Raw genomic sequence first — 26276 nt, 5'->3', positions numbered from 1 at the left:
ATGCTGAATAATTTGAAATATTCCCAAGAATCTTAAGAAATATCTTGAGACCTTTTAAAATCTTTTTAAAAAAACTACGTTTTGTATTAAGGTTTTTGAAATTGTTTCTAATTTTAAATTATTTTTAATGAAAAAAAAGTTTATTAAAATATCTGATTAAATTATTCAAAAATATTGAAAAAATTCTGCAAAATAAACAAATTGCTTTAAAATCTTCCAGATTGTTTTGGACATTTTTCAAAATCTTTTGAAATCATTTTAAATATTCTGTTTTAAAAAATTTAATAAATAAAAAATCACTTTCAATTTTCCCGTTTTCGTTTTAAATATTTTAAGTACTTTAAAATCTTATATGTTAATTACTAAATATGTTACTCTCTTTTTAAATATTTTCTTCAAATAATTTTTTTTTTCAAAATAAAAAATTAGTTCATATTTTTCCTGTAATATTAGAGAAAAAATTATTTTCTGGAATCCTTTAAAAATAGCTGAAACGCTTTAAAATTGTATTTAAAAATTTTTTTTTAATCTAAATTATGTTTCCAATTTCAAATTTTTTTTTTTAATTTTGAATTATTTTCGAATCTTTTACAATTATATTAATTGCATTTAAAAAATGTTGATAAAACAACGAATAATTAATGAATTAACTCAAAAAAGAAATTTTGTATTTATTATACTACGAAATCACTGTAATAATATTTCAAAAGGTGAAAAAAATCTTAAAACTTCCGAATTAAAAAAAAAAGTAAATAAATATGCAAACAAAAATAAAATAAGGAAATTTTAATGAATAAAATTAACTGATAAGTTTAAAAAACCTCTTGATAACAGTATGCATAGCAGCATAGTTAGTTTAATTAATTTTTTTGTGGTACCTAAAATGACTTTAATAAACTACAACTGATTTTAATCTCCCTAATCCTGTTTCTGTAAAATTGTTTTGATAATTTTTGACAAGGGCACGAACTCATGAGACGAGAGAGACTCAAATTATTGCAAAAACTGTCAAGAAATTTTTTTAAATGCTCTATTAAAATTAATTTTAAAATCTTCCAGATTCTTCTTTGACAATTTTGCAAATATTTTGGAATATTTCGAAATATTTTCTTAAAATAAATTTCGTAAAATAAATTTGAGAAAATAATATTTTCCCAGAAATTTTAAGAACATTTTTTTATTCTCTTAAAACCTTTCCTCGAACCTTTTGAAATTCTTAAAAAGCTTCTAAATTGTGTATTAAATTTGTTGAAATCTGTTTAGATTTAAAATTAATGTTTTTATTTTTCTTAAAATTACTTTTTCAAAATAAAATATAATTCTCCCTGTAATCATGGAAAAAATTATTCTTTTAAAAACTTTCAAAATCCTTAAAGTTTCCAAATTTTATTTCAACGTCTTTAAAAATTTACATTTCATTTCAGATTTATTGACAAATTTTTAATTATTTGAATATCTTTTCAAAACTTGTAAAATTTCGAAATATCTTTTGAAATAATTCAGTTGTCCTACACATTTGTTAAATTCTGTAAAAATAAAACTCCCTAAAATTAAATCTTAAATAATAATTAAGATATTCTAAGTTTTTGGTCTGGAATTTGATTTTTTTTCAACTTTTCGAAAGTGTGAAAAACTTTTCAAATTAATAGTGTCATAGAAAAATGTTTTGGAGAGAATTATTTTCAAAAATTTAAAAACATTTAAAATTCAAATGTTGTCTTTTATCAATAATATTTAGAAAAATTCGGAAATAAATTTGATCAATCCTTAAATTAAATTTAAAAAACAGATAACCATTTAAAAATCCTTTCTTCATTTTTTAAACATTTGGTGAAAAAGTTAAGCAAATAATTATTGCCTTAATTATTAACGAATCATCTATACTTTAAATATTTTAGAAATCCATTATTAAAATAAAAATTCCTTATTTGGAAATTGTTTTTAATTTTGGAATTATAATCGTATTATACTTTTGTCAGTAAAAAATCAAATAGTATCCATGTAAAATTCATAATTCACCTTAAAATATTTTTAAAAAAATGATTGAAGGTTAAAAATAGATGCAACTAAAAGTATCCGTAACTTCTCCAGGTTTTCTATTTTAAAAATTGACTTATCCAGGTCATCTAGGTCATTGGACCTAGGTCATGTAGCAAGTAATTAGCAACACTGACAGATATAAAATAGGTGCTGGCAATAATTTTCACTTTAATTAAATTATTTTCCAAAAATAGTCTGCAGAACATATTATTGTATTCGTTATCATATTGTGATTTCTTAATCATTTAGTAAACATTTCCTCCTTCCAAGGCTGAGCCTACAGGAACTGAAAACAAATGTGTATCTGAATGTGTATGTAACTAAATACCGAATATCGATGCGAAGAATCGAGCTAAGAATGCACTTGAAATTTTAGAAACTGCCGACGCGACGACGAGCCTATAACGAGGTCGATTTTAACTCTTATTACTTCCGTTCCTTTCCACCCAATTAGTAGTTGACAAACCATTTAAAAGCAAAACCCACATCAAAAATTTGAATTAATTCTTTAAATTTTAAATAAAACAAATTTAGAATAAATCTAATATGTGAATAGTTAAAAAAAATTAAAACTGCATTCAAATCTGGATTTATATTTACTAACATTAAAAATATAAAAAAATAAATAATCTTGTATTTTACAAATATTTGTAATGAAAATTTTTTAAAAATATTTTGAACAAATTAGTCTTGAAAACGATCCAACTGAGGCAGTTTTATTATAGTTAATGTTTTAAAAGGGGAAAACATTTCGAATGGAATTAAAAGGAATTCAACTTGTATAATTTCTGAATAAAAGCGCTTAAAATGGAATAATTTTGTATTGAACAATTTTAAATTAGAAGCTATTAAAATTGAAAAATGTTAAGACCAAAATTTTGAAAATTGGACAATTTCTAAAGAAAAAGAGTTCAAAATGTTTAATTTCTAATTCAAACATTTAAAATTGAACACTTTTATTTTGAATTGAAGGATTTCGAAATTAAATTTAAACGTATTTCATTAAAAGCTTTTTCATTAAAAGCGTTCAAAATCGAAAACTTTTATTTCAATTTAAAGAATCTCGAAATTGTATGATTTCCAATTAAAAACAATAACAATTTAAAACAGGTTAAAAAATAACTGAAATTGTATTATTTCTAATGAAAAGAGTTCAAAATTGAAAACTTGTTTTTAATTGAAAAATCTCGAAATTCTATGATTTCGGATTAAGAATTCAAAAATTGTTTAATTGAGCATTTTCGGATTGGAATTTTAAAAATTGGATCACTCAAAATTCAAAGGAATTAAAATTGTATTATTTCTAATTAAAAGCGTTCAAAATTGAACATTTTTATTTTTATTTGGAGAATCTCGAAATTGTATCATTTTAGAATCAAAATTCAAAGACACGATTTTTAAATGATACAAATTTGAATTTGTTCACATTAAAATTTAAAAAATTAGATTATTTGCAATTTAAAGGAATTGAAATTGTTGAAGGGTTCACAATATAAAACTTTTATTGTTAATTAAAAAATGTCGAAATTATATAATTTCGGTTAAAAAATTCAAAAAGATAACAATTTAGAAATTAAATATTTTCCGTTTGGAATTTTGAAAATTGGATTACTTAAAATTCAAAGGGATTAACATTGTATTATTTTTAATTAAAATCGTTCAAAATGGAACATTTTTACTTTGAATTAAAAAGTTTCGAAATTGTATAATTTTAGATTAAAAATTCATAAATGTAACAATTTAAAAACGTTAAAAATTGAATATTTTCAGATTTCAATTGTTTAATTTGGATCACTTAAAATATAAAGGAAATGAGGTAGTAAGTTTTCAGATTTAAAATAAAAAAATAGTAAAATCTTTACCCAAATAGACGAGTTTTCAACCAAAAAATATTCCTTTTTAATGAAAGTCTGGAATTTTTAGAAAAATAATCAAATTAAAAAAAATATATGAATTCTGGGCCAAAAATACATTATTAGAATTTGTAATTAGAAAGAATTAACTGTAAACTAAAAATAGTATGTGTTTTAACTAAAGAGAATTAACCTTCAACCAAAAAAATACAACTTTTCTACGAAAAGGTGAATTTTCAATTCAAAAGGACGAATTTTCCATGCAAAAAGACAACTCCTTGACAAAATGGCAGCATAAGTTTTAACCAAAAGAGATGAATTTTGAACTCAATATGTCAGGATTTTTGAATTAAAAAGAATTAACTTTCAACCAAAAAAGATTACTTTCATCTCAAAAAAAGAATTATCTATCCGAAAAGACAAATGTAAAACAAAGCAGTTTAATTTTCAACAAAAAAGATATCTTTTAGATTAAAAAGTTGAATTTTTAACAAAATAGTACAATTTAAAACAAAATTAATTCTGAACCCAAAATATAGTAACAGGCGTTTTAACTAAAGAGAATTAACCTTTCACCAAAAAGGCAACTTTACGACGAAAAGATGAATGTTTAATTCAAACGGACGAATTTTCTATCTAAAAAAAACTGCTTAACAAAAGATGAATTTTAAATCCAAAAGGACGAATTTTCGATCCGAAAAGACAACTACTTGACAAAATTGTAGAACTTTTAACAAAATAGTAAAAGTATTATCCAAAGGAGATAAATTCTTAACCAGATAAATAATAGTAGATTTTTTAATACAAAATAATTCACTTTCAACCGAAAAAGGTGATTTTTCTGCGATAAAAGAAGAATTTTCAATCAAAAAATACAAATGCTTACAAAAATGAATTTTATCATAAGTTAATTTTTAAACAAGAAATATGACTTTTTGATTAAAGAAAAAAAGATTAATTTTGAATCAAAATGACGAATTTTCTATCCAAAAAGACAAGTGTTTAACAAAATTGTAGAATTTTTAACAAAACAGTAGAGGTTTTAACCAAAAGAGAAGAATTCTGAACGCAATGTGTAATAGTAGACTTTTTATTTAAAAAGAATTAACTTTCAACAACAAAAAATATTACTTTTCTACAATAAAATAATCGAATTTTGGACCTTTTAAAGAAAAGAGATGAATTCTGAAAGACAAATATAATAATAAACTTTTAAACCAAAAAAGAATAAAGTTTCAACGAAAAATTGTTGGATTTTGGTATTGAGTTTTATTAATTCAGTTTGTATTTTTAAACGAAGAAGGAGGAAAAGTTAAATTTTCTTGAAAACAGAGAGGAAAAAGAGGACTTCTTTAAAAAAGGGGGGAAAGGGAGAATATGACAAAGGGCGTCCAGTCTCTGATAACTGCGGAATTTTCCAACCGGCCGACTAGTTAATGCTAATAATATTGTGGAAAAATCCGTAACTGTCGCTGACTCATATCACATATTAATATTAATATTATTATTAGCACAATCCATAATTTGCTTCCTATTTTTCCCTTGAAAAATATGAAACAGATGAAAAATATTAAAATGCTTTGAGGTTATGTTGACTGGTGGGAGTTGGAAATGGGCCAGGGGGTTTGGAATGTTTTGGGTGTAAAAAAAATTTGGGTTTTTTTTCAAAGAGGTGAAAAAGGCGTCATATTCACCAAAAATTCGGAGGAGGAGGAAGAGGAGGAGGAAGAAGAGGAGGAGGAAGAAGAGGAGGAGGAAGAAGAGGAGGAGGAGGAGGCGAAATTAAATAGGTGGACAAATTTTCATAAGATTATATTCCCAGACGGGAAATTCCCCAATACCAGACAGTACCAAACAGCCAAACAAAGCAGAAAAGGTCTCTATTGTGATCTACAATTATTACTCTATTTACCTGAAGCTTGAATAATCCGATATATTTATTAGACAGTCATTAGAGTTAACGTTTGAAGACCCATCCTTCAAAAACTACCTGGTTAAACCACACTTCAAAATACCAGGTGACCAGGCACATACCTGATGCTCAGGCACTGAGAAACTAAGGAGAAGAAACCATAATAGTGAAAGGAGAAAGGCGAAGCTAATGCGGACGGAGGCGACGCCCTCTAGTTCTAGTGTTTGGTTTTATTACCACTATTTAATTTATTACCCCAATTCTTGTGGGATACTGTGAATACTAAAGGAGTATAGGAAAAAACGTGTCCTTTTTATAAAATGAAGACCTAAATTGCACTGAAATAAAATAAACGATCCTGTCCATATTACCTGCTTACAAGACCTTCAGAAAAATGTGGAACGGATTATAAAGGATTCAAAAACATAAAAATTCCCCGCAGTTGTCATAAAGTAGAATATACTATATAGAATATTAGATGATTTTTAATTGTTATTTCTATCTCTCGGGGTGGCCGTTTTAATCGAAGAAACAAATTCCCAGGGTTTTCCCGGTTCGCAAATATTTTTCACGGTCAATGAAATTTAAAAAATCAAAATATTCTAAACATTTTCAAAATTATATTATTTTAAGTACTTTTAAACTAGACACATTAAAAAATTGAAAAAAATTTATTTTTAACATAACAGTTCTTAAATTAGAAATTAAATTATTTTAATTTTAAATAGTCTAGGCATCCTTCAAAAGCTGTACAATTTTATTTCAAAGTCTTGAAAAATCTAGATGTGGTTTAAAATTTTTCCAAATTCATAATATTTTTAAAATTTTTTGTCAGAACTTTTTAATTTATTTCAAAATGAAATGAAATTTTGTCTATAACTTTTGGAAAATCCTGCAAATTTAAAAAAAAAATAAATTTGATTTTATAAATAACAATAGAACATTTATTATTTGTTTAAAGGTTTTTTTAATTGAAAAATTGTGTATTCAAATGCTCAAAAAATTACACTTACCAAATGGAAGGTAGTAACACTTTTCAATTAAACAATGTTAAATAAAATGCAAATAAACTGCAAAATTTAGAACTTTTATCAACTATAGAGTTTAAAGATTCCGATTAAGTTCCAAAAATATACATCCACGTTAACATTTTCAATAATCTAAATTAAAGAATCAAGCAATGAACTTTAAAAATTTTTAAATTATATGATTTTAAATAATTTTCAGCTAGACACATTACAAATAGAAAAATAATTTTTTTAACTTAACAGTTCTTAAATTAGAAGTTAAATTAAAGTTAAAAGTTTAATTTAAAGTTAAAATTTTGAAAAATCTATTGGTGGTTAAAAATGTTTCCAAATTAAAAATCATTTTTGAATTTTTTGTCAGAACTTTTAAATATATTTCAAAGTGAATTAAATTTTTTCTATAACTTTTAGAAAATTGTGCAAATAAAAAAAATTAAATTTGAATTTATAAATAACAATAGAACACTTATTATTTGTAAAAATATTAGAGAAATTTAGAACTTGAAATAATTTGAAATACAGCCGAATTTAAAATAAAATTGAGATTTTTGCAGATTTCAAACAAAAAATTTAGCATTTTTTTTTAAGAATTGTGAAAAACTACAAAAGAATAAAAATTTTCTTAAGATTGTTAGGAAAATTGAAAATGATTTTTCACTTTAAAAAATTATTGTAACAGAAAGTTTAAGAAGATTTTAAGAGATTTAAAAAATGATCAAAGAAGAACATGGACGATTTTAAGGATTTTATTTAATTTGCTGGATTTTCAAAAATTGTAGGAAAATTTCGATTAATTAAAAAATATATTTAGAAGTTCTGAAAAAAATGTCAACACGCTTCGTTTAAATTACTTGAAATAATTTCAAGTTTTTAATTAATTTTGAATCTTCAAAAGTTCTACACATCTCTTAAAAATATTCATATTTTGTCTACAAATAATAAGCGCTCAATTGTTATTTATGCGTCAAAATTTAACAATTTCACTTATAAAGTAAACACTTTTAAAATATAACAATTAAAATTGTAACGCTAAAAGATTAAAAGTTCTTCGAAAATCTAAAGATTCAAGGCTTTCTATGTAAAACAATTCAGTTTCATATTTTTTTCTTTTAAATATTTGGTTTTAATTTACTCGTCTTAAATGAACAGTGAAATATTGCTAAACATTAAATATTTATTCTTTTTATACATCAAGAAATTTCAAATTAAATGAGATAAAAATCAAATAATTAAGACTCACTATATTTAAAATTTAAAAAAAAAACCTTTAATTATGACTATATTATTATGGATTTATATTTAATTTGAAAATATTAAAGCGCACGTTTACATTTTTTAATAACTAAAGCAATTAATAGAATATATTAATAAACTTATTTATTAAATTTAATATAAAAAAATAATATAAAGGAATACCTGAAATTCGGAATTAAAAATATATTATTGATAAATCATGAAAGTTTTCGTTTAAAAATAAAATTATTGGAATATATGATATATTAATTTCAATTCTTATCAAGACTTTCGCATTGAAACAGTTACAATCTGGAAATTTTCAACTTCAAATGCTTTTAATTGTTTAAATCCTTAAAACTGCACTTTAATTATTTTTAAAACTGTTAAAATCGAACTTGGGCAGATTTTTCTTCTGAAAATTCGTAAAATTCCCGGTTTCCCAGTCCGACAGCCACACTGTTATTTATTTAAAAAAATCGATATTCAAAAGTTTTGAAAAGATTCAAATAATTTAAACGAAGCGCGATAACCGACAAAATTTATTTTGAAAAATTATATATTATATCTTTTTTGACAATTTCATAAATCTTTTAAAACCTTTTTAAATATTCTCTTAAAATTATTTTTTTTTAACATGAAAAATCAGTTTTAAATTTACCTGGGAATCTTAAGATAATTTTTTTATTCTTTTGAAGCTTTCTACAATTCTGAAAAAGCTTATAAATTTTTGGTTTGAAATTTAAAAAAAAAATCTAAATTTTGTTTTAAATTAGCACACCAATTTTAACGATTCCAGGCTTTCTGTGTTAAACAACTCAGTTTTAAATTGTTCACTTTTAAATATTTGGTTTCAATTTACTCAAATAAAGTGAAATATTTTTAAATATGCAATAGTTATTCTTTTTCTTAATTAGCATAATGTCAAATTGAATGGGTTAAAAATGGAATATTTTAGACTGAAACAATATTTTTAATTTAATAAAAGCCTTTAATTACGAATATACCATTATGAACGCTTACATTTTTTAATAATTAATACTGTCGAATTGAAATTGTTTAATTGTTAACGTTAAAATACGAAATTATAATCGTTTTGTCAACTAAATTATTGTTCACTTTGTAATACTTAAAAGTACAAATCTATTTAAAAAAATTATTTACTTATATTTACAGCTGAACAAATAAAAATTTTTGTCTCGACAATTTTAAACTTCAAACGCTTTTAATTTTTAATTTCTTAAGTCTTCAAGGCAGAATATAATAAATAAATATTAAAATTTTTAACTAAGTACATTGTCAATTGAAATACTTACATTGCCAACAAAAGGGATGAATTATCTACCAAAATTCTACTAAAATTATTAATCTTCAATTGGAATAGTTGATTGTTCAACTAAAAAGATTAATATTTACCTTAAAAATTTAATTTTCAACAATAAAAAATGAATTTTCAAACAGATACGTTTTCAACTGAAACAGTTTAATTTTTAGTGAAAAAATTATGTTCTACCAAAAAATAATTGATTTGTAACAAAATTGTTAAATTTTCAATCAGAGAATTTTCATTTGAAATTATGAATCTTCAACCAAAAAATTATTTAAAAAAAAATTATTATTATCATTATTACGCTATTAACCCAAATACCTTTCGGCGTAAGCGTAGTCCAATTCGTTCATAATAAAATTTAAAAAATTGTTAATTTTCAACCAACCTGATGAATTTTCAATTAAAATTATGAATACTCAACAAGATTATTTATAACAAGAGTTCAACATTAAATTAATTAGATTAACTTTATACCAAAAAGATTCACTAAAAAATATACATTCTGAGTCAAAAATTCAGTAGGTAAATTTACATCTAAAAACATAATGTTCAACTAAAGAGATGAATTTCCAATTAAAATAATGGAATATTTCGCTGGATTATTTAAATTTCCAGTTAAAAAATGTTAATTTTCATCTAAAAACAAAGAATTTTCAACTTACCAGTTAAATTTTTTAACTGGAATAGTTTAATTTTCAGTGCAAAAATTTTCAAAAAAGAAAAAAAAACGGATTTTCAACGAAATTGTTAAATTTCTAACCAAAAGGATGAATTTTCAACAAAGAAGATTAATTTTCTACCAAAAAAATAAGTTGCCAACTACAGAGATGAATTTTGAACGAAAATGGTTACATTTTTTACTTGAAAAATTGAATTTAACAACAAAAAAACAAATTTTCAAGAAAGTTCTTAAATTTTCTAATAGAGATAAATATTCAATTAAAATTATGAACTTTCAACGAAAAAAAAAATGAATTTTGAACACAGTTTTCAATAAAAAAAGACAAACTGTCAATGAAAAATGTAATAGTTTATATTTCAATCAAAAAAGATATTAATTTTAACTAACCGAGAAAAAATTGCAAACCAAACTGTTGAATTTTCAAGCTGAAAGATGAATTTTTAACAAAGAAGTTGAATTTTCTACCAAAAAAGAACTCATTTTTTAACGACATACATTAATTATCAATCAAGTTGAATTGTTAACTCAAATATAAAGCTACTTTTAGAAATGAAAAAAATTTAAGCACGGTCTCGAAAAAAATCCCTGACTTAAAAAAAATTTTTTTGGCATTTCCAATATTGCTAAATATTAAAATATTATTTTTTGAATAATAAATTGCAGTTTTAGACGTTTTTAACATTGCAATAGTTTATAATGTTCGAAACAGGCACTTCAGTTTTTTTTGTTAAACTTGAAAAATCATTAAACAATTTATATAATTGTTATATCATTTTATAACAGTTGATCAACTTAAAACGATTTTTATCAAAAATTTTCAGCTTTTAACTTTGTATTGATTAAGTCCTTAAAACTAAATTTTAAAATTCTTTACAATGAAAATATGCGCTTAAAAAGGAGGACCTACAATGGAAAAATGTTTGGTAACATTTTTTAGAATTACGCACCGTCAATTGAATATTTTCGTATTTAAAAAAAGTTAATAATTGCACTTAACATTTAAATAAAAGTTGAAATCAAACTTATTTTAAATTGCATTCTATCATGTGACATAATAATCCAGGGAAGACTCTGAATTAATTAAATCAATCTTTTTTTTTCAAGAAACAAAAATCTTCTTTGGGGGAATTTATAAAATATGCAATAAATATATTTACAATTTTTTAATTCGCAATTATTAGAATATTTAATACATGAAATGGAAAATAGAATTTTGAAATTGTACCATTTGAAACGAATTACACATTTATCAAATCGTATACTTCTGAGTGGTTCTCGAAGTGGTTTCATTTAATTTTGGTAAATAGAAAATAAAATAAATTAATGTTTAGAGATTAACTCATTGAGAACTAGAAAGCCCTTCGTATTTTTACGAGCGTTTTATATGGAACCGTCTCGCATGCAATAAGAGGGTACTTTGTTCAATGTTATTAGAAACGTCAAAAACTTCCTGGAAATTTAATTTTATGTTTACCATAGAAAACAGGGACAAATAAAAAAACAAAAGCAAAAAAACGCAGAAAAAAATCAACATTCATTTTATTTACACAGTCTGAGAATTAGACGAAAATCTGAATTACAATTTTTTTCGAAAATTCTCTCATCAAATTCGGAATATGAAATTGCTTCGGAAAATATTCTATTCTAACTGAAAATCATACAGATATTCCAGAGAATTATAATTCTTTTGGAAAATTCCCAGTTCCAACTAATAACGAGCATTTTTTTCGAAAATTCCCTATTCTAAATCAAGATTTAAATTATTTTCGAATTTTGAAAGAATATATTTTTTAAATAGTCCACTTAAGAATTTGATTTATTCTTTTTAATTTAATTATTTTTAGTAAACAAAGAGTAGAGGATAAAATTGATTTTCACTGAAGTTTTATGTGGCTAGATTAAAACTACCTAGAAAATTAAAATCAAGCGTGCTAACAAACACGGACAAATAGAAAAGGAAAACAAACGAAAATAGAACTTCAGAAAAATGAATGATGGGAAAACAGATAAAGCAGAAAACCACAAAAGATTGAAATAAAAAAAATTCTACGCCAAAAGTAGAAAAAATAACAAAATATTATCTTTAAAAGATTATAAACTTCTTTTTTGTTTTCTCTTTATTTATTTATAAGCATCTGCATGTTCAAAACAGACTTCACAGTCCAAAATGGTCTCAAAACGGAGGGGAAAAAGGTGTAGTTTTTTTCATGAAAATAGGAGAATTATTTTAAATAAATTGAATGTAGGTACGATATTGATTTTTTAACCAAACAGTTGATTTTTCAACAAAAAAGTTAAATTATCAACAAACAGTTAAATTTTTAAGGGAAATAATTATATTTCATTTTAGACCAAGAAAAATGGCTTTTTTTTACCAAAAAAGCTGAATTCTCAACGAAAAATATAATAACTCAATTTCCACATAAAAATATTTGAATTAAAAAATTGTTAAAAGCAGTTTAATTTTACCAAAAAATATTAATTTTCAACAAAATACATGAATTATGAACCAAATGGTTAAATGTACAGTTATAACAATAAATTTTCAAACAAAAAGTTAATTTTCAACAAAATAATTAAATTTTCATCTAAATTATTTTGAATGTTTTTAAAATTTAACCATAAACTTTGAATTTTCAGCAAAATATGCAGTTGAATTTTCAATTAAAAAAGATTTTCTACCAAAAGAAAAGAATTATTTTTGTTGAATTAAAAAAAAGATGAATTTATAAAAAAAAAACATGACCTACAAACTAAACATTTTGAACACTATTGAATTTCCAAGCCAAAAAGAGGTATCTTTTTTTAGCACAGTCGAATTTTTTAACAAGAAATTTAATTTTTAAATAAGAAACATAACTTCTATCAAAAAAGATTAATTTTCCACCCAAAAACACGACTTTTTTACTAAATAAGATGATTTTTGTAACCAAATAATTAAATTTTTAGCTTCCAAGATTACATTTTCAATTAAATAGTCGAATTTTCTACCAAGAGATAATTTTTTAACAAATAAGTTGTTTTCGAGATAAAAAGATTAATGTTTTATAAAATCGTTGAGTTTTAAATCCGGAAGATCAATTTGTTTCTAAAAAGTTTATTTTTAACGAAGAAAAATGATTTTTCAAGAAAATAGCTGAATTTTAAACAAGAAATATGAATTTTCAAATCAAAAAGACGAGTATTTTATGAAGACCAACAAAAAACTTTATTTTTAAATTAGACAGATGACTTTTCTACAAAAAAAAGATGAATTTTCAATCCAAAGGGACAAATATTCTATTTCAATCAATTTAGTTTTCGACGAAAAAGAAAATTTGTTAACAAAATAATGGAATTTTTAACACACAAAGATGAATTTTCGACCAAAAATTGAATTGTTAAATAGGAAAGATGAGTTTGTTACCAAATTCGTGAATTTTTAATGCAAAATGACGAATTTTCGACGAAAAATATGAATTTTAACAAAATAGTTGAATTTTTAACTTCCAAAGATGATTTTTCAAAGACATTTGAATTCTCAACAAAAAAATTAATTTTTAAATAAGCAAAATTAATTTTAAATCCAACAGGACGAATTTTCTATTCGAAACAGTTTAGTTTTTGACGAAAAAGATGCATTTGAGCAAAAAGTTAATTTAAAAATAAGAAATACGACTTTTTGAACACAAAGGATGAATTTTCAATCCTAGAGAACGAATTTCCTATTTAAAACAGTTTAATTTCCAACGAAAAAGATAAATGTTAACGAAATAGTTTAACTTTCAACTTGCAAAGATGGATTTTTCAACAAATGTTCGAATTTGCGAACAAAAAAGGTTAAACTTCAACCAAAATTTAAATAAAGTTTAAATAAGAAAGATGGCTTTGCTAACAAAAGAAGATGAATTTTCGATCCCAAAGGGCAAATTTTCTTTTCAAAACAGTTTAATGTTCAAAAACAAAAATTTTTGAAAACAAAATAGTCGAATTTTTAACTTGCAACGATGAAATTTCGACAAAAAAATTTAATTATTAAATAATAAAGATGAGTTTGCTACCAAAGAAGATGAATTTTCTATTCAAAATGGCGAATTTTCTATTAAAAACAGTTTAATCTTCAACAAAGATTTTTTATACAAAATAGTCGAAACTTTAACTCGCAAAGATCAATTTTCGACAACAAATTTCATTGTTAAATGGGAAAAATGTCTTTTATACCAAAAAAGATGAACTTTTAATGCAAAATTACGAACTTTCGACGAAAAAAAATGAGTTTTAACAAAATAGTTGAATTTTTCACTTGCAAAGACTACTCTTTTTCAAAAACATTTGAATCCTCAACAACAAATTTAATTTTTCAATAAGCAAGACAAATTTTTAACGAAAAAGATAATTTTTTAACAAAGTAATCAAATTTTAAACTCTCAAAGATGAATTTTCGACAACAAAATTTAAATATTAAATAAGAAAGATGACTTTGCTACCAAAGAAGATAAATTTTCTATTCAAAAAAGTTTAATGTTTAACAAAAAAAGACTTTTGATAAAAATAGTCGAATTTTCAACTTGCAAAGATGAAATTTCCACAAAAAACTTAATTATTAAATAAGAAAGATGAGTTTGCCACCAAAGAAGATAAATTTTCTATCTATCAAAAATGGCGGATTTTTTTTCTTTAAAACAGTGTAATAATAAACAACAAAGATTTTTAAAACAAAATAGTCGAAATTTTAATTTACAAAGATGAAATTTCGACAAAAAACTTAATTATTAAATAAGAAAGAAGTCTTTGCTATCAACAAAATAGTTGAATTTTTAACTTGCAAAGATTAATTTTGCACCAAATGTTCAAATTTGTGAACAAAAAAAGGTTGAACTTTAACCTAAATCCAAATAGTTGAACGTTTAAGCTAAAAAGACTACTCTTTTTCAAAGACATTTGAATTCTCAACAACAAATTTAATTTTTAAATAAGCAAGACGAATTTTCAATTCAAAATAATTTAATTTTCGACGAAAAAGATTAATTTTAAAAGAAAGATCATTTTCAAATAAGAAATATGAATTTGCAATCCAAAAGGTCATTTAAAAATAAGAAATATTTTTTGACCGAAAAAGATTAATCATCAATTTAAAAGGATGAATTTTCTATTCAAAACAGTTAATTTCCGACGAAAAAGATGAATTTTAACAAGAAGTTCATCTTCAAATGAAGTTTTAATCAAAAGGGTCAAATTTTCTATTCAAAGTAGTTTAATTTTTAATTTGCAAATATGGATTTTTAAACAAATGGTCGAATATTCAAACTAATAACACTAGAATTTTTAACGGAAGAGAATGAACCTTCAACGAAGAATAGTTAGATTTTCACATTGAAGCGAAAAAAAACGAGAGAATGGGAAGTTTTTTTATAAGAGGGGAAAAAAGGGATTCTTAAGAAAGAAACAAAAAGAACGGGAAGATTGTGAAGTCTGTTAAAATCACAAACAAATTCTTTTCAAGCTTTTAACAAGAATTGAACGTTTTCTATAACGGCCAGTTTACACATTTAGATGCCACTTGTTTTCTCTATTTCGCACATAACTTTGTGAAAAAACAAATGACAAAAAAAGAAGTGAATTCTAAAAATTGAAACGGCCTTGTTGCACAGGATCGTTCAACTCGTTTCAATATATTCTACTGCAAAATAAAGAAGCGAAAAATATTCTACTGTAAAAAAGCCAAATAAAAAAAATCTAGCAGCCTAGAATCTAGAAATACCGGGCGAAAAAATAAGAAAAAAACCATGATAAAAGACTTACTTGAACATATCCTCTAACGTCGCCATGACTGCCATCCTTTTGTTGACAAGCATATTGCCAATATCAGTTTCGCCATACACCAGCTTGACGAAATACCGATTATTATGAATGTCATAATGAGAGACTTCCAACTCTTTGTCTTTTATAAAACTTAGAATAGTTTCAATGCATCTGCTTTCCCATTTCTCATTAATAGATACAATGTTCGCTAAAGTAAACTCCGCTGCAAGCGGGGGTGCTGAGAGCAGCATTGACTCTTCATTAGAATTTGGATGGATAAATCGGAATACTTCCTTCGGCAGGATATCGACGATTCCGCTGTCAATTAATTGAACAACCACCCCATTCGGCTGCACCGAGCAGACTTTCGCACGAGCATAAGATCCTCGATATTTCACGCAACAGATTGTATTCGGAACGGGATTTTGTGCATCAGGAACACCCTGCTGCACAAATTTCTTGCTCAGCACGTTGATAATCTTCTCGATGTAGGCCAAATTTTGCTTGTCCACGACACCCCAGATTTTTAATCGCGGACCGTCGCCAACCACGTTTGTTACGAGAATCGGGGGCCCTTTTTGCGCCATTTTCCTGACCTCTTTGTTCGAAATTCGCCGAAAATTCCAAAACTAATTTTCCAAGACAGTCATTTCAGGACGAAAACACAACATATTCACGCTTACCGGCTTTCTCACCTTTAGAATGATGGTTGTTGCCACAACTGCGATGACCAAGTTTTTTCTAGAAATCTCAAATACGCACCAACTTTCCTCGTGGTTCGCGAGGCACGCTGACACGCAATTATCTCGCTAACCTCGCTACAATTTATCATCAATTAGTGCAATCTCATACTCTCAATTTCCGCGTATTGATTCTAATCACTATTTTTTTCTCCAACGCACTTATTTTCCCCTTCGATTTACGTGATTTACATTTTGCTGAACTGTTTGCGTGCCGCTCGGGAATCAGAAATCTTCAGAAATGTGCTGAGTGAAGGTGGTTTTTGAACACCGCTTTCGGTGCGTACAATCGAAAGATATCGCGGCATTTGAATTATATAAATTAGATGTTGCTTTGATTAATAGCATTTAATAACATTATTTTAAATTGTGATTGTTATCAGTTAAATAGACTTGAAGGCTATATTATTTTTTCGACTTGAGATAAATTTAAAGACCATTTTCTGTTTAAAAAACACGTTTATCCGGTTTTTTTTTAGATAGAACACGAGGGGTGCCTGAAATATGGCAACCTGCTATGCAGCATTTCCTATACGCATTTTATAATTATTATTTAAAATTTTGTTGTTCAAAAATTCATGCTTGTCGCCCCCAAAAATTGTTCGAATCTATACAAAAATAAATGTGTTTATTATTGAAATGTATAATTTAAATTAAATTAATAAAATTACTTAATTTTTTAATAATTATAAATGCATTTGATAAAATTAATTATATAATAACTTTTTTAAATCAACATTTCTCTTCACAATATTAGCCATAAAATACGAAAATAAAAATATTGTTTTAATATGACTCCCATAAGTTTGTTTTATAGGGTCGCAAAAAAACCCCATAACTGAAAAATGGGGTTTACGCGTACTTTTGACGCTAATTATAAATTTTGTTGCGGTCCTTTAAAAAAATTGTTTCTAATACATAAAATGCAATTTTCAAATCATAATTAGATGTTCGATTATTTGTTTTAAAAATTTATTATTGTTTTTATCCGTTTTTTCTTAGAATAAAGTTCGAAATTGGGGTTTTTCCAAAAACGTCATCTTTTTAATTATATTGAGGCAATAATGATTAAAATTTAAAAAAAATTGTTTTAACAATTTATTATTTATAATAATAATCTCTTAAAATAATGCTGAAAAGTTTCAGTTTTTCTCAAGCTTTCCAATTTTTGTCCCCTTTTCAATTAAAGTGAGGTAATAAATATTTCAACTTTCACAAAAATTATTATTTAAACAATTCATTATTGTTTTAGAAAATGTATTTTAGAATTTAGTTAGAAAGTCACGTTTTTTTCAAAATTTGAAACTTGTTTTTAACTTTTAAGTTAGACTGAGACAATAATAAATTTAATTTAACAGCAATAATTGTTTAAACCATTTATTATTATTTTCTCTTAGATTAACAATAAAAGTTTTTAAATTTTTCTAAAACTTTCCACTTTTTGTCCAATTTTCAATTAGATGGAATTAATAATTAATTATAGTAAGCAAACATAATTTTTTAAACCATTTATTATTATTTTTAATAAGTTTCGCTTTGAATAATGGTAGAAAGTTGAAGTTTTTTTTTAAATATTCAACTTTTTGGCCAATTTTTATTTAGAATCAGGTAATAATTCATTCATGCTGATAAGCATAATTGTTTAATCAAATCGTTATTATTTTTAAGTATCCATAAACCAAGAAAAACGGCTTTTTTACCATAAAAAATTAACTTTCAATGCAAAAGGACGAATTTTTTACCTTGAACCATAAATTTTCAAGCAGATGGATTGAACGGAAAAAAAATAATTTTTAACAAAATAGTTGAATCCTCAACAAAATAAATTAATTTTCTACCAAAAAAGACAATTTTTTATAAAAATATATGAATTTTCAACTAAGAAAGATAAATTTTAAACCAAAAGTAGAATAGTTAAATTTTTAGCCAGAAAAAAAATTTTTTTAAAATAAAAACACGATTTTTCACAAAAAAAATGCAATCTTCAGCCAAAGACGTGAATCCTTTAAAAAAATGAATGTTAAGGAAAGTCGTTCAACTTTTAACCAAAAAGGGTGAATTTTAAACCAAAAGAGATCAAATTTTAACCTAATAGTAAAATTCTCAAACAAAAAATAATTTTCTGCTAAATAATTAAATTTTTACTAAAATAGTTTAAATTTTAACCACATAGTTTAATTTTCTACCCAATTTTTGAATTTATAACCTGAAAATATACATTTTTTAAAAAGTTGTTCAACTTGAAACCAAGTGTTTAATTTTTTCAAAAAAAAAAAAAGAATCTCAATGAAAGATGTTTATTTATTATTCGTTTTCGTTCATAACTAAAAAGCTAAAGCAATGTTAAAAATTTCAGAAAAAAAGCGCAATTATGTAGCATGTTTCAAAGGAGGAGTTAGTTTTAAACAATAATAAAGTGTTTAAACACTTGCCTTGAATTAATTTTTACCTTAATTTAATTGAAAAATAAAAAAGTTTAAAATTTCAGGAAAAACCGTAACTTTCCAGCATTGCTCTAAGAGAAGATAGTTATAAAACTCTATAAATTGTTCAAACAATTATTATTGTTAAATTTAACAGATTATTACCTCAATAGAACTGAAAAATGGACAAAAAGTGGAATATTTCAGAAAAAAGCCCAACTTTTTGGCATTATTCAATGATAATATTACTTAAAATTATAATAGATTATTTGAACGAATATGTTTGTTGACTAGCAATTTATAACGGTCAGGGAAAATGAAAAATTGGTAGTTTTTGATAAAAAAATTCCAATAACTATTCATTTGTTAACAAATGTTGAACTCTCAAATTCTAATTAATTTATGAGATTTGAGAATATGGTATATAACTATTATTAATTTGTTTTTAAATTTATATAAATATAATTTCCCTAAGATTCTTGAGAAAATTGAAAAAGATTTTTTTTAATTTTATATTTTTAATCTCTTTAATACTTCTAAACTTTTTAAGTATATTTTTAAATGATTCAAATTAATTTAATTGTCGGCAATTTTATCATTTACACAATTTTCTATTTCGAATCTTTTCTTTTACAGAAAGTTTGATGTCAAGAATGTTATTTTTCGGCATTTTTTAGTTGTCGCATTTTTATAAATATTTTGAAATATTTCGAATTTTTAATTATTTTTTTATCTTTTCAAAACTGCTAAACCTTTTTAATATCTTTTAAAATTATTCGATTTTTTCGTAGAATTAAAAAAAATATTTAAAAAGTACCTTAAAATCTTCCTGCTTCTTTCGTGAAAATTTCAAAAATCCCAAAAATTTTAGGAAATTTTTTTATTAGGTATCTTGCAATATTTTAAAAGCCTTGAAAACCTTCAAAATTTTAATTCGGAATCTTCAAAAATTGACATTTTGTTTTAAAACTTGTTTAATCTCCTCAAATTTATCATTTTTTAAATTGTTATGCATCTTTTTAATATCTTTAAAATAATTCAAATTTTTGCTACATTTTTTTTTAATTCTGAAAAAAATTTTAATTGGCTTAAAATCTTGGAAATTCTTTTTTGAAATTTTTAAAATAATTCGAAAGGTTTTGAAATATTTCTTAAAAACCTTTTTTTTTTTAAATCATCAAAAACCTACATTGTTCTAAATTATTTACAATCTTAAGATTTAAATTATTTTTTAATATTTTCAAAACGTCTAAATATCTTTTGGATTAATTCAGTTTTCTGAAAATTTTTCAAACTTCTGCAAAATTGGTAAATGGTAAATTCTTGTAAAATATTAAAACTACAATATACCAAAGAAATACAAAAAAAGTACCATTTTATTTTTCATCGCCAACACAATATTAAATACACTAACTCTTCAAAAAATGTTTTCTGTCAAGAAAATGTAAATATCGACTTGAATTTTTTATTCCATTAGAAATCGCTGAAGAAATTCTGGGAATGACTTTTTCAATAATAAATTTTGCTATTCACAAACAGGATCAAATAAATTATTTTATTGCATCTGTCATTATATAAAATTTTAATCTAAATATTAATAATACAATTTATCATAAAAATTATGAATGTATGCCGGTAAAAGTGGAAGCGAAGTGCCGCTTATAAATATTTTTTAAATTATTTAATATTAATTTGTATTCGCGGATTCAGCTACAATGACCAAATAATTTTTTTTCAATTAAAAAAGTATGTACAAAATATGACTCAATATTTTTCTGTAATGTGATATAAATTATTTTCAAAGTCATTTTGAAGCGAATATAAAATAGGGGTCGTCCATACATTACCTTTTGCTTTTTGAAGATTCCCCCCCCCCCCCGCCCCCTAATGATAACCTATTTTTTATGAAAAATAATAAAAAATATATATTTAGGATAAATCATATTTTAACAAGTTAGGCTTTTTTGAAATACGAATAAAAATATATTTTTTTAAATTTGTATTTGGGTAATGGCGAGCATTATTTGAAAATAAAAAATTTTCCACATTTTATTTTTTCGCTCCCTTTGTAGAAAATTTACAACTTGAAAAAATAGTGGTGTATTTCTTATAAAATATGACTTTCTAATATTATTTGTTATCGTAAACTGTACTTTTAAAAAAATAATTTCATTTTTTCCTTTTTAAAATAATTTTTAAAAAAATGTTACATAACACTTTTTTTCACCCTTCAAATCTTTACGTAATCTTTAAATTTAAAATAGTGCACAGAAATGATGATTTGTCTGCTATAAAAAATAGTAAAAATATTAAAAATTAAAAATTCTTAATTAAGCTCTTAAATTTCAATAAATGATTATAATTAACGAAAAATTTAGAAAAAATCAAAATTTATTATTTGTTAAGTGAAAGATACTGACTACGTAATTAAAAATGATTAATGTAATAAATATTTTGTTTAAAAAAATTTTATTTTGGTTGAAAATTGTTGAGAATTGATCTTTTTTGTTCAAAAGTCATGTTTTAACTAAAAATCTAACTATTTTACTTTTTTTTAAATCGCTCTTTCTTACATAAAATCACCTATTTGGATTTTTCTACGAGAAAATATTAATTTCCTACCAAGCGATGAATTTCCAATAAAAAAATCGAGCTTTCACGCTAAAAAGTCGAATATTTTAGAAAACACTTGTCTTTTTAACACAAAACGATAAATTTTCAAAACAAAAGTTAATTTTTAACCAAGGAACTTCACTTTTTATTTTTAAAAAATAATAATTTTCCGTAAGAACGTTCATTTTCAATGAAATAGGCGAATTTTAAACCAAAAAGATTACATTTCTTACAAAAAGATGAATTTTTATCAAAAAAGATGAATGTTCGACAAAATGTTTAAATTTTATATTCAATCTAAAAAATTGAATTTTCCAACAATTAGATTTATTTTCTACTAAAAGACAAATTTTCAATAGAAAAAGAGTAATTTTCAACAAAAGATGGAATACTTACATTTTCAGTTCAAAAAAATTAAGTCTTGATAATAATAACAAAAAATTTTCTACAAAATAGTTAAATTTCCAACGAAAGAGATGAATCTTCGACCAAAAAAATGAATTTTCATTAAAAATAATTGTTGGACAAAGAAAAATTTCAGTTGAACTTTCAACACCAAAACATATATTTTTAATAAGAAAGTTAATTTTCAACCAAGTATCTAAATTTACTACCAAAAATAATTAAATTTTGAAACCAAAAAAAAAAAAAAACAGTTTTTTAAACAAAATAGTTGAATTTTGAACAAATAAACTTGAAAGCTCAACAACAAATATAAAAGTAAAGTTTTCAAACAAATTATTAGAAGATTTTTAAAATAAATTCAACTGTCTTTTTATTTCAAAATGAAATATTGTTTGCTTGGGACATCAAATGTTACATTTTGTTGTTACGAATTTATATATTTTTATTGAAAATTTGACTTTTTGACTGAAAATTCATATTTTTAAAAATAATTTATTATTTTAGGTAAAAATTCATCTGTTCTGTGCAAAATTTAACTATTTGAAGAGACTTTTAACTGATTCAAATTTAGAGTATAATATATGGACGACCCCATAGGAATATTTTGTGCCATATCCCTTTTAAGGATGCTTCCAAATTGTGCTCTATAAAAAATTTGTGAATACATAAATTGTTTATTAAACAAAAATTAAATGAATTTCTGTCTTTTAGTTTCAATTTTAGATAAAAACTACAATCATTATCCAATAATAATGATCAAAAACTGGCCTCATATCCTGAAAGATTCTTGTCAATTCTCTTTTGTTAGGTTTTATTAAAATTAAAATTATAAAAAATCATTTATTTACACAAATAATAACTACATGATTCCAAAAAAATTTTAAACAGAAACTGAACCAAAAAAGATTGTACAGAATTATTCAAGGAATGAAATATTGATAATTATATTGTAGGATCGAACAAGAATTTATTGTAGTTTTTAACTAAAAAAACAAAATTTTTTAGAATTCACAAAAAATAAATTAGTTTTTTCATTAGGGGAGGGGGAGGGGGGATTTACAATTTTTTAAACGTTTTTTAATGATTTTTGGCTTGTTTTTTCTAACAAATTGTTTCTAATACATAAAATACTAACTTTATTAACTTTCCACTCAGAGCGAGTTAATAATTATGTCACGTAAACAAAAAAAATGTTTAAGCTATTTATTATTATGTTTAATAACATTCTCTTTGAATAATTCTAGAAAAAATAATTTAATATTATCCATATAGTAAGTTTGAAGAATATTTTAAACATCTTGTTAAATTTGTAAAATAATAATTACATTTTCAATCAAATAGTTTAATTTTTAAAAAAACTTAATTAATTTTGAACAAAATAGTTCAACTTTCAATAAAAAAGACGAATTTTCAAGAAAATAGTTGAATTTTTAATCAAAAAGTTAAATTTTCAACTATATAGGTGATTTTTTCAACAATCATAATTTGTTTAAACAATTATGTTCGTTAACATGAATCAATCATGATATCACCCTAATTAAAAAGTGAATATTTGTAGAAAAACTGCCACTCAATGCATTATTCTATATAAATAATATTATTATAAATAATAATAAATTGTTTAAGCAATTATTTATGTTAAATTTTCAACCATATAATCACAAGTTGAAAAAAAGATTAAACTTCTACCAAAAATAGTTTTATGCAAAAAGGCGTATTTTTTATAATACAGTCGAATTTTCAACGAGAAAGCTTATTTTCAACCAAGAAAAATGAATTTTTAGCCAAATAATTAAACTTTTAAACAAGATGATTTTTCTACACAATTTTTTTTTCTATGAGGATATTATTATACATAATAATAAATGATTTAAAAAAATCAGTTATGCTATATTTTTAACCATATGGTCAAATATTTAGGAAAAAAAGATCCAACTTCAATAAAAAACAGTAGCATTTAAAAAGACGAGTTTTTTTAGAAAACATTTGAATTTTAAACAAAAAATGTCTTTTTTAACCAAGAATGATAATTTTGCAAACAAATAGTTAAAAATTTAAGCAAGAAAGCTGAATTTTCTACTAAATATTTACATTTTTAAGCAAATTTTCAACAAAAAAGTTCATTTTTTACCAAGAAAGATGAATTTTCAACCGAATATTTAATCTTTTATTAAAAAAATAATTAATTTTATACAAAATATTTACATTTTTAACCAAACAGTTGAATTTTAAATCCAAAAAGAACCAATTTTTCAGAAGATAGTTGAATTTTCTAGCAAACAAGATAATTAAATTTTCAAACAATTTGATTATATTTATACAAAATATTTGAATTTTTCATAATGAAAATGAACTTTTAACCAAAGAGTTGCATTTTCAACCGACAGGTGAATTTTTAACCATATGGACAAAAAGTTCGAAATTTAAGAAAAAACGCAAAACTTTCTAATATTATTCCAAGAGTATATTATTAAAAATATAGTTAAAAAATCGTTCAAATAATTATCTATTTTAAATTTAATTTATTGTTTCCTCGCTCTAATGGAAAAGATGAGAATAAGTTGAATGAATCGTAAAAAAGCAATGTCTTTTTAACTCTAGTCTAAGAGAAAATTGCAGAAACCAATAATAAATTGTTTAAGAAATTGATTTAAACATCTAATTATCAGTAAAAAGTAGTTCTATATATTAGAAACAATTTATATTTTAAAATTCGGAAAAAAATCATAATTAGCGCCAAAAACCCAATTTTTCACTTAAAGGTTTTTTTTTCTATTGCCAATTGTGAAGAAAAATGTTAAGTTTCAATTTGACACACTTACTTATGACGATTATTAATAACATTGACAAAAATGTATTTTTTTCTTATGGGAAAAACGTGTTAAACTTCATGGGGTTTAATTTATTTTTTTGTGGATTGGAAAAAATTTGGGACATGCATGAAAATTCGAACAAAAAATGTTCCAACGAATTTTCGGAACAGCCGCCAAAGATTCAGGCAAATGTTAGATTATTTATATATTTTTTTAAATCTTAAAAATCGGTACCTTAAATTTATCATTAAAAAATCTTTTTTTTTTATTCTGTAAAAAGAATATGTTTAAATATTCGCAATTTCTAGAAACGTATGATTTTTGGGATTTTTTCCTATCTAGAAAATGTAATAATACGAATACATTGGTTCAGAAACCGGAAATTCAGCAGATTTGCCCGAATTGCTTTGTGGCTATTTTGGTGGCCGATTGAATTCCTGAATTCTCCGATTCAAATAATTTCCCTCGAATATTTTTCTCTTTTTTCTAGGGTTTTATAAATCGTTAAAAAAGTTCGATGAATACTCATATTGACTATACAGATAGCAGATGCTCAAGTTGTAAGTAGGGGTACAACGATTAACGTCCTTACAGTGAATAATGCCACAGTGGATAATCATTAATTAAGAGCACAAATAAAAGAAAAATTATTAGTTTTTATTTTAATTTATCAGCACCAAAAGTGAATTTATTATTAATTAAATTAAATTAATTATTTTACAGTCATTAGTATTTTTACACAATGATTATCCAGTGTGGCCTTATCCACTGTAGGGAGGTTTCCCCTACTCTAGACTCTAGAATAGATTGTCTAGATTCTAGAATATTGAAAAAGTTTTTTGAAATTGCAATTTTGTACGCTCAGTTATGTGCGCTCTTCATCTGAAGAGTCGGGATTATTTGATGATTGTAACCGGGGTTGATCCGAGGGTAGCGTATCATCCGCAGGCTCTTCGATTTCATTATCACTATTGAGTGAAAGATTTTCCATTAGCACAAGGGATCTCATTTGTTCCAAAATTTGATGCAGCGATTCTGATCTTTGATTCGACCTGTCAGTCAGAGGTGTTGCATCTCCAGATGCGGAACCACCAGCTGGAGTTTGGGGTGTATTGCTCGGTGGAACCGGTGTATTTGTGCCGTCGCCTGTTCCTGTCAAGAGGAACAAAAATCCATTTTCAGATTTAAAATCATTCAGTTCAAAATGCATCATTCTACAGTTTTTTATTTTTCTAAATTTAGTCTTAGTTTCTGATTATAGACTTCACATGCCAAAATCATCTAAGGGACCGCGCTTAAGGGCATGTGACACAGCTAAATACCTATATTACCGACCACAGTTTTTCAGTACACTGAATGTTTTTTTGAACCTAAGAACTTTTTTTGTAAATAAAATATCGAGCTGAAACTTTGGGAAATGTAT

General features: G+C 24.1%; 2 protein-coding genes across 5 annotated transcripts in view; both read right to left on the bottom strand.

The window, feature by feature from the left end:
* LOC117167996 (maternal protein tudor) overlaps window positions 1-16835 on the bottom strand; it is a 43252-nt gene extending 26417 nt beyond the window's left edge. For 2 of the 4 annotated variants that reach the window (XM_033353301.1, XM_033353302.1), the window contains exon 1: window positions 15860-16835. In XM_033353301.1, coding sequence (XP_033209192.1) covers window positions 15860-16446 — 587 coding nt within the window. In that variant the 5' untranslated portion in view covers window positions 16447-16835. Of the gene's footprint in view, window positions 1-5805; window positions 5937-15859 lie in introns of those variants that run through there. The other 2 variants (XM_033353305.1, XM_033353304.1) reach the window with 2 other exon arrangements.
* A 7942-nt stretch (window positions 16836-24777) lies between these two features.
* Window positions 24778-26276, bottom strand: part of LOC117168190 (E3 ubiquitin-protein ligase RNF146) — a 34367-nt gene continuing 32868 nt past the window's right edge. Inside the window, exon 4 of the mRNA XM_033353651.1 lies at window positions 24778-26005. Coding sequence (XP_033209542.1) covers window positions 25719-26005 — 287 coding nt within the window. The 3' untranslated portion in view covers window positions 24778-25718. The remainder of the gene's footprint in view (window positions 26006-26276) is intronic.

This window comes from Belonocnema kinseyi, chromosome 2 (genome assembly GCF_010883055.1).
Source record: "Belonocnema kinseyi isolate 2016_QV_RU_SX_M_011 chromosome 2, B_treatae_v1, whole genome shotgun sequence".
NCBI lineage: Eukaryota > Metazoa > Arthropoda > Insecta > Hymenoptera > Cynipidae > Belonocnema > Belonocnema kinseyi.
The sequence above is the reverse complement of the archived record's forward strand: the minus strand, read 5'-3'. Positions and strand labels throughout refer to the sequence as shown.